The sequence below is a fragment of the Melospiza georgiana genome, chromosome 8, assembly GCF_028018845.1.
Source record: "Melospiza georgiana isolate bMelGeo1 chromosome 8, bMelGeo1.pri, whole genome shotgun sequence".
Taxonomy (NCBI): Eukaryota; Metazoa; Chordata; class Aves; order Passeriformes; family Passerellidae; genus Melospiza; species Melospiza georgiana.
This window is the reverse complement of record NC_080437.1, coordinates 30,932,399-30,941,333: the sequence shown is the minus strand read 5'-3', so window position 1 is coordinate 30,941,333 and position 8,935 is coordinate 30,932,399. Positions and strand designations below refer to the sequence as shown.

The 8,935-nt window shown below is 44.1% G+C and overlaps 1 protein-coding gene across 1 annotated transcript in view; it reads left to right on the top strand.

Annotated features, from left to right (window-relative positions):
* Positions 1-201: 201 nt before the first annotated feature.
* PDZD8 (PDZ domain containing 8) overlaps positions 202-8,935 on the top strand; it is a 52,714-nt gene continuing 43,980 nt past the window's right edge. The window contains exon 1 of the mRNA XM_058029190.1: positions 202-1,148. Within this exon, the coding sequence (XP_057885173.1) occupies positions 238-1,148 (911 nt within the window). The 5' untranslated portion in view covers positions 202-237. The remainder of the gene's footprint in view (positions 1,149-8,935) is intronic.

The following is an 8,935-nucleotide window of genomic DNA, read 5'->3' as shown; positions in this document are numbered from 1 at the left end:
GCGACATGACGTAACCCTCTGGGCCCGCCAATCGGAGCGCGAGGAGGGCGAGGCCGGCGCCGCTGGTTGGCTGCCGCCGCCGCCCCGCCCCGCCCCGCGGCCGGCGGCGGGGGGGACCCGGATGAGGCGGCCCCTGGCGGCCGCGGCCGTTAAACGCCGGCGGGGCGCGGGCGCGACCCCCGCGATGGCGGCGGCGCGGTGAGGGCGGCGCGCCCGGGGCAGCGCGGAGGCCCGAGGATGCCGCTGCTCTACGTGATCCTGCTCTCGGCGCTGGCCGGCTGCTTCCTCACGCTCCTTGTGCAGCTCCTGCTCCTCTACAGGAGGAAGCCGGAGCCCCCCGGGGCGGACGGAGCCTACGGCGGCATCGTCTACTCCCGCGTGGCGGCCGAGCACGGCCTCAGGGAATACCTGCAGGGCGCGGAGCCGGCCGGCGGCCCGGCGTCCGCGGAGCCAGCCCCCAGCCCGGCCCCGGCCTCCGCGCCCGCCGCCGCCCCGGGCCCCGATCCCGGCCCCAAGCAGCAGCACCAGCACCAGCAGCCACCGCAGCAGCAGCAGCAGCCGGAGCCCCCTCCAGCCCCCTCCTCCCGCGAGGAGACGTGCCACTTCCTCAATGCCATCTTCCTCTTCCTCTTCAGGGAGCTCAGGGACACTGCCCTGGTCAGAGACTGGGTCATCAAGAAGATCAAGGTGGAGTTCGAGGAGCTGCTCCAGGCCAAGATGACAGGGAAGGTGCTGGAGGGGCTCAGCCTCAGGGAGGTCTCTCTCGGCGATGTCCTGCCTGTCTTCAAGTCCGTGAAGCTGATCCGGCCGGTGGCCTGCAATGAGGAGGGCTGTCCCGAGGAGCTGGCCTTTGAGGTAGACCTGGAATACAATGGTGGCTTCCACCTGGCTATCGATGCCGACCTGGTGTTCGGCAAGTCGGCCTACCTGTTCGTGAAGATCTCCCGGGTGATGGGGAGGCTGAAGCTGGTCTTCACACGCCTGCCCTTCACTCACTGGTCCTTCTCTTTTATGGACGACCCCGTGATTGTCTTTGAGGTGAAGTCTCAGTTTGAAGGGAGGCCCATGCCTCAGCTCACCTCCATCATAGTGAACCAGTTCAAGAAAGTGATTAAGCGCAAGCACACCTTACCCAATTATAAAATCAGGTGAGTTGGCCTGCGTCCTCAGCGTTATTTGGGTGCTGAGCAGCTGAGTTGCTGTTTTGCTCTTAATGGGTGCTTAGCACGGTACATTGCTCGTCTGCTGGCAGGAGCTCTCCTGAAAGGAAGGATCATTTTCCATTTATGACAGGTGAAGAAGCCTTGCACAGTGGGGTTGTTCCATGCCCTCCTCTGGGTGTAACTAAGTGGCAGAATCAATACGTATGAAAAGTTTGGGGGTCTTGTCAGGTGTGTGACGATAGGAGCACGATGTCCCTCTTTGGAGGATGGCTCCATGGAGAGTGTGTGCATTTGGGGTGTCCTCCCAAGCTCCTGCCCTTGGTGTGAGCCACCAGGGCAAGGCTTGTGGCTGCTGCTTATCTCTAGAGGTGAGGTGATTGTTGCTTAATGTCAGAAAGGGTAGAGTTCTCTGTGTAAGGAATATTTCTGAGATCCCATGATATAGGCAGTCTGCTTCTTTCCTGGTCTGCTGAATTCCCTCAGTAAATTTTGGGGGAAGTCTGAAAGTTGATAAGAGAACTATCACCACTGCTGTGGGAACTAAACCGTCTGGGTTTTTGCTTTTTTTTTTTTTTTTTTTGGGGGGGGTATTGTAGTAGTGTTCCTTTACAAATGCACCCACTGCAGCGCAGACTGCATTATATAGTGAATATAATGAAATATGCCCTGATACTTCTGTAGCAGAAGTGGCATGAGACATGTTCACTTTGTTTCTATCCCATGATAATGATATTGAGTGTCTTACCACTGCTCAGGTACTGTGTTTCCTTTCTGTTGTGTCTCACCACTCTCAGGGCACCACCTTTCCTTTCTTTTTTGTTTGTTCTTTTGAGCTTTTATTATGTGTTAAGTAAGGATTTTAGGTTTGTTTACAGCATTCCTCTGCAATAAGCCTTTTCCCTGAAATTCGTGAGAGATGAGCAACTGAAAATGCCTGTTTGAGTTTTGAAGTGTAATTAGCTTTGTAGTGGTGTAATTTCTGAAGACTTTTCAGCTGCTTCCCCTGCAATTGAATGTATAAGTGCTCTCATGAAAGTGGATTTTTAAAATATCCAAGATTTGGATAGCCCTGACAGAGCAATAAGTTTTTTTGAGTAATGTAGTGGCTCTTTCAAGTTTTGAGGTGCTGAACTGTGCAGAGGAGAGCAATGCCTGGCCAGCAGGGAAGCTGTCACGGCAGGTTTGCTTCCATCCTGTTGCTGTTTTGGAAAGGGTGAAGCTGCAAAGTGGAGAGGAGCCCGAAGGAGAGGTCGGGATTGCACAGTCGTGGTGCAGAGTCAGCACTCCCAGCACACCCAGACAGAACAAATGAACTTTGCACTCCAGACAAGTTTTTAGGGTTCCTGTGCAACCTGTGGTGGGTGATGTGCTCCCCCCCTCCAGCAGATGAGGACAGACATCTTCAGCTTGCCTCTGAGAGATGCAGAGGACAGTGAGGTGTTCTCATCATTTAGTTGGAGACAGTCAATTTTTCACGTGTTTCTCAAGTTTTCTGCCCCCATAAAGAATGAATGAGGCATGTGTGAGGGACTGGAGGGGCAAATAAAAAAGCAGAGTGCAGAGCCTGAAACAGAAATGAGAAGCGTGATGATAGAAGGTAACTGACACTCAGAATGATATATGAAGCATAAATAATTCTAAAACTAAGAAGAATTAACAGTTAACTTAAAATGTTCTCTGTGGTTGAAGGAGTTGGGAATCTCTGAATGCTTCAGAGGAAAAAGCAATATCATAGCTGATTTTCCCACTGGATAGTGGGCTGGCAGCCTGCTGTGCTCAGTGCAAGTGTCCAACCCTGCTTGGTGCTTCTGACCTTTACATTTTATCCCAATCATTCCAATGGTATCATTCCAATCCCCTGTTGTGAAGGGGACACCAAGGCTCAATGCACATGAGTGGAATTGTCCTCAGGGAGGAGGGTTGGCTCCTTGGTGTCCCAGCTGTCCACACCGTGGCATTTGCAGCTTCAGGTGGGAGCCTTGAGCTTTCCACAGGGTGCCAGGGTTTTCTGGAGCACAGACTAAAACTACAAATTCTTCCTCAGCGTGTCCAGGCTGGGTTTGGGCAGGTGAATCCCCACTCTTGGTAACAGCTGGGCAGTAGCAGTGCACTCTTAGGTGGTGGCACAGCTGAGAGTTCAGGTGTCACTGCAAGCTGGTTTGGAAAATCAAGCCCCTTGCTGATAAGATGCAAAAGTGGGGCTTTAAATTGTAAGATTACATTGGATTTGAGATTATGGTATGCTAATATATTGCTTAGCAAAGAATATCCAGGAGAAAGTCAGGAGTTTCACAGCTGCTTAATAATAACCTCTTACCTTACCTAAAGCTGAAAAGTTTCTCATCTACATGAAATGTGATTATTCTCTCCCATTTTTTCCCTATTGCCCACATGTCCTTAAGTACACAGTATTTGCTTCCATGTGTAGTTCAAAACCTTTTTGATGTCTCCCTGCTCTTGCTCAAGTAACTTTGTAAATAAAACTTTGGATAACAGCGATTGCAACTTTGTAAACAAAGGTACTTGGAGTGTGAGGAGTTCTCTCTTTATGGGGCCAAAAAGGGGCACTTTGCTACTCTGTTGGCTTCCACATTGACGATCACAAAAGAGTTTTATCTTGCTTCAAGGTGTTAATTAGTATATAAAAATATGCTATTTTCCTTGTCTTTTGTGTTAGGCAACTTCTAGAGGTTGTTACTGAGTGGTGAACGGCATACAAAGAGAACTTTTGCCAGTGGTTGATTGTGAACACGTTATAACTCAGTTTGTGTTACAGATCCTGGCCTCCTCTGTTGTTCAGTTACAAAATACTGTATTTAAAAATATATATATTCATATGTGCACTGTCTGTTACTAAAGCCAAATTACTACTCAAGTATTTTGTATTCTTTCCAGTTAGGTACAAAATTTATGCAGCACAGCAGTGCTGAGTATTTTCTATCATCCATTTCTACAGGCTTTGTGTGATCTGCAGAACTGTACCTTGAAAGCAGGAAAAGGCATCTTGCATTCCTGCTGCACTCCTCAGAGTCTAGGGAGAGGCAGTGAAGCCTAGTTTTAGTGCATTTAAAGTTTGTCTAGCATTTTATGCACATTTTTCTCCATAAAAGCAATTGTCTACTAATTGAAAAAGAAGGGTTGTGCTTTATGTCTAAACTAATAAGTAGTAATTTGTGTTTTACTCTAATAGCATGTAATCGCTTTTCTCTGTCTCTTTAATAAATGTGTTTGTGTCTGGCAAAACCCCCTGTTCTGTAGCTGCTCTGCTATTGAATGGGAATTGCTGTCTTGTGTAGTAGATTTGAGGAAATCCCTGGATGAAAGGCTGTGGGTAAAATCCAGTGACTCTAGGCTAGGTTTGTTTTTTTGGGGTTGTTTCTTTTTTTTTTTTTTGGTCGTAATTGATAAAGGATTTATGCAATTCTGTTGATAATAGCAATAGTTAAATGTTTGTATTTAATGTTAATGTATTTGCTGCTTTATTATAGAAATGCAAACAGCTTTTTCTGCAGACATTTTGGTATGTCAGAGCAGTGTCTTGTTCAGATGTGGAGAAAACCTAATACAACCTTGTTTTCATGTAGATTTCTTTTGATAGACCAGGGCAATGAACGCTATCAGCACAAAGTGGAGTTTATCTTGTAACCTGAGTCCAGCTTTGGGTTTGTCATTGTGTGCACTCCAACAGTTCTTTAATGCTGTGGACGCTGTTCATGGGGGTTTTAACTTTATCATGTCCCTTTAACAGTGGCTATTAAGGTGGTTAATAGGATTTAGGGGCACAGAGTAGGGGCTGTTTCAGGTGTCTGGCTCCTTGCTTGATGGTGCTGCTGCAGTGCTCGTGTGTTCATCTGTGTTAGCTCTCTAATGAGCTCTACCTTGCTCATTAACCTTTTATTAAGTTGCTTATGGTGACAGCCTTGCTGTGCCCTCTCTCACCCTTGGCTTATCAGTACACTGATTATGCTGTGGCCAGCATGTTCTTCATACTTGGGTGTATTTTTGCTCTTTTGCACAGCTCTTGATCTTGCTTTTAGATTTTGGAGAGGTTTGGGTGTCAGGTTGTTTCTAGGCAATAAAAATACACTTTGCCCTAACAAAGATCCAAAGCCTGTTGTGTATGTGTAAAGTGCTTCTTCTGCCAAATTTTAACTTCCTGCTGTTTCTTAAGCAATGATGTAAAAAAACCTGATAGGTTTTTTTTTTTTTTCTTGAATTAAACATCTCACAAGTTCATCCATTCTAGGCAGACCAGGTGTTGGTTAAGCAATAGGTCAGTTCTGTATATTTTAGGAATGTTTGGATCATATTCCAATATAGGAACACTTTGTTTCTTGGTTTGTTACATTAAAAAACCCAACTATTTTGTATTGATGCTGGTCTGCTTTGAGAAAATCTGTTTGCTTTGTTTTAATGCATGCTACCACTGAGGGGAATAACTTTCTTTTCTTTGTAAGTATTCTCATAAAGCATTGCTTCTACCATTTCTGTATTGGATGTTTAGAGGACCTCCTCTGGCCACTGTCAACATGAATTGTCCTTAGAACTGATCATTTGCAATATATTTAGTCATGTTAAATAGTTTTATGCTTTATTTGGAAGCTGAGGCTATATTGAATTTCTCTGGGAAGAACAATTAAACAAGCCTATTTTTATTTACCATTATAGAAGGCAATTTGAGAGTTACATAGTAGTTTCTTATTTTTGGCAAAACTTAAGCCTAGAAGTAATTTAAATAGATATTGATTTGAAATGTGTTTTACAATAGAAATTACTTCATAATGAGGAAATTGAGGTATTGGAAAAAGTATAAAATAAAAAAAAAAAGCATGTATTATTCATATGATGAGGCAGGAGTACCAGAAATAATCAGATTTTGGGACTGTGATCGTGTCTGTGCTTCAGAGACCTTTCTCTGTAGCTGCTGCAAAGGGAAGGTTTTTCTTTTTGAGTGGATTTCCACAGCAGTTGATAGGAATCTCTGTAGTTAAATCTGTAAGACACCCCTGTTTGAAGTTCTCATTCCTGCTGCTGCTGATGGGAAAGAAGGCTGGTTTCTTTGTGGTTCTATTTATTGGAGTTTTTAATGCCATGCCTGTTTTAGGTACAAAAATAATCTACTGTACAAAATCATTAAAACCCTGCAGGAGTCCTTTTCTGAGTCCTTTTCTGCTCTGCAATTTGATGGTAAAGCAGCACTGTGATTTTCACATGTCCCAGAGACACTGCCCTGAATGATGGCAGCACAGACTGTTCTGCTCATGGCAAAGGGGAGATGATTGCACTCAGTGGATCTGTCAGTCTCTAGTCAGTAGTTCCATGCTTGGAAGATCATCTTAAGAATGGACAAGCAGCTTTGCTTTGTCTTACAGGAATTGGATAAATGGGTCTGTAGGCAACCTGACACACAGCAAACACAACTAAACCTCAGAACAGCAAATAATTATTTCCTTTTTTTTTTCTTTTTGAGGATGCTACATTTAGAAGGAAGATTTTGGTACTGCAGAGCTTTTTACTGGTTTTGGTTTTTTTTTTTTTTTTTTTTTTGGGAGGGCTCCATCTCAGGCTTACATAATTTCTGGAGGGTCACTAAGTACCAGTTTCTTCAGAGTGTAAGAAATTATATGGTACAATGGCTGTATGTAAGTCTTATGTAGCTAGCAAGTTCAAATCCTTTGGTTCTAAGGGTTTTGAAACATTTTTAGTCATCTTCCCCAGCTCCAGCACTTCATGAGTTTTCACTCTGGAAAGACTGAATTCTGAAAGAATGCCAGTTTGAAACTTGTTCATGGTAAAGTCAGAAGTAATGAGTGCCCAGCTACATACCAGGCATTTCCCAGCACACAGGTGGCATTCTTTGCAGCTTAAGAGTGAGCCTTTTTCTGTAGTTAGTCAACAAATCCTGCATTTCCTATTCTTACCTCCAAGGGTGAGGAACTAACACATCACTGATTTGAGATGGATTAGTGAAAAAACTGCGAGACAGAGGTGTGGGGCAAAGAGAAAATGTCAGTGGGAGGGAGTGATGGATGAAGGTACAGGATAAAGGAATGTTTTGATCATTAGCATCTGCCTTTGCTGCAGATGGAAATCCAAAAGGCATAATTGGTCTGACATTGAAAACAGGACCTCCTTCAGCTTTTCTTCCTTATTTTCATGTACAGTATATAAACCACTGTAGAATAATAATGTAAAGAAAATTACCTCATTTAATCCTATGCTGGTTTGTGTTAGAAGTCACTTGATCTTAGTCCTGCAGTGAACTTTCATGTGGATAGTGAATAAAGACTGAAAAGTCTGCTGAGATTTATTTAGTACTTGATGGAGTTTTGCATGCACCAGCATTGAGACCACATTTCTGTTCATCTGGACTCTGCCCTTGAACTGATCATGCTGCTCAATGAGCACAAATATGGATCTTTTTATTCAGTTGTCCTCATTTGTGTTGCTTTCAATGCATTTAAATAAATATTAAATAAGCAGTAGTAGTGTTTGTTTTTTTAAGGGTAACTTATTTCAAAATGTAGATCATATAGGAGTTAATCACTTCACTGAGCTGTGGGCACCTAAGGAATGTGAGGATGGTAAGGAATGTGAGGATGGTAAGGAATGTGAGGATGGTAAGAAATGTGAGGATGGTAAGAAATGTGTGGGCAGTTTCTGAGCCTGTCTGCTGGAGCAGGGAGGTGTGCTCAGGCTCTGGAATTGGGCTGTTCTCAGCCACCTTCTATATTATATATTATAATATTATGATTTTTAGACTCTGTAATAGACAGTATGATTAGTGTCCCCCACTTGGCACGTGTAACTGAGCACTGGGTTTTCCTGAAGGAGATTAATTCAAGGAAAAGGACACAGAATTTGCCTGTGAATATCTGTAGCTAATACTCCTCTCAGTAGTTCATTGGGTGTAAAAATGTAGGAGGCTTTTTTTGTCAAACCTATTTCTATGTATTAAATGCATGAAACAGTTAATCTTTTATTCAAATGGCTCTTGATGAGAAAGCCCTTAAAAGCAGCCTGGGTGAGCACAGTGGGTTTTAGTGGGGTAGAGCAGTTCAGTGCTGGTGAAGCTCAGCCTCAAGCTGCTGCATTCACTGTTGGAGCTGATCCTTCCATGTTGTGGCTTTCTGTGGGAAGCTGCTTATTCTGCATTCCTGCAGGGATGGCCTAAAGTCACCCAGTGTGCTCCTGGGTTTGCACTTCATGTTCACACTTGTTTGATTTGAAACTGTTGCAACATTTGGGTATTCTTGATATTATTTTTTTTTTAGAGTATAGTAAAAGACTTAAAATATAACACTTCTAGGATTAATAAGCTTTATTTTCTTAACTGAGTATGGAGAGGAATTAGCAACTCACATAGGTAGGTTACATGAATAGATAATTTGTGTCCCCCCAGTCTGTTAAATTCCTGAATTGTGGAACTACAGAAAACTTTGTGTGGTGATCTCAAACCATCCTTTCACTAGAAAACAAGCAATGATCCAATGTGATGATGAAGATTCCTACACCTGCCCAAAGCCATTTGGGTACCTCTGATTCCCTAAGCACACCCTACCTTGTGGAGCCCTGCCTGAGTTCAGTCCCCTCAGGACTTTCCTGTAGGACCCAGCTGGGGGCTGGCAGGGTTTTGGACCTGTCTGTGGCCAAACACAGCTCTGCAAACTGCCAGGAGATGCTGGGTATAGCAGAGAATAAAAGAAAGAGGGGCAAAACCTTACATTTTGTGAGGTAAAAAACGCACAGAAATTACGTTCAACCCTGAGCTA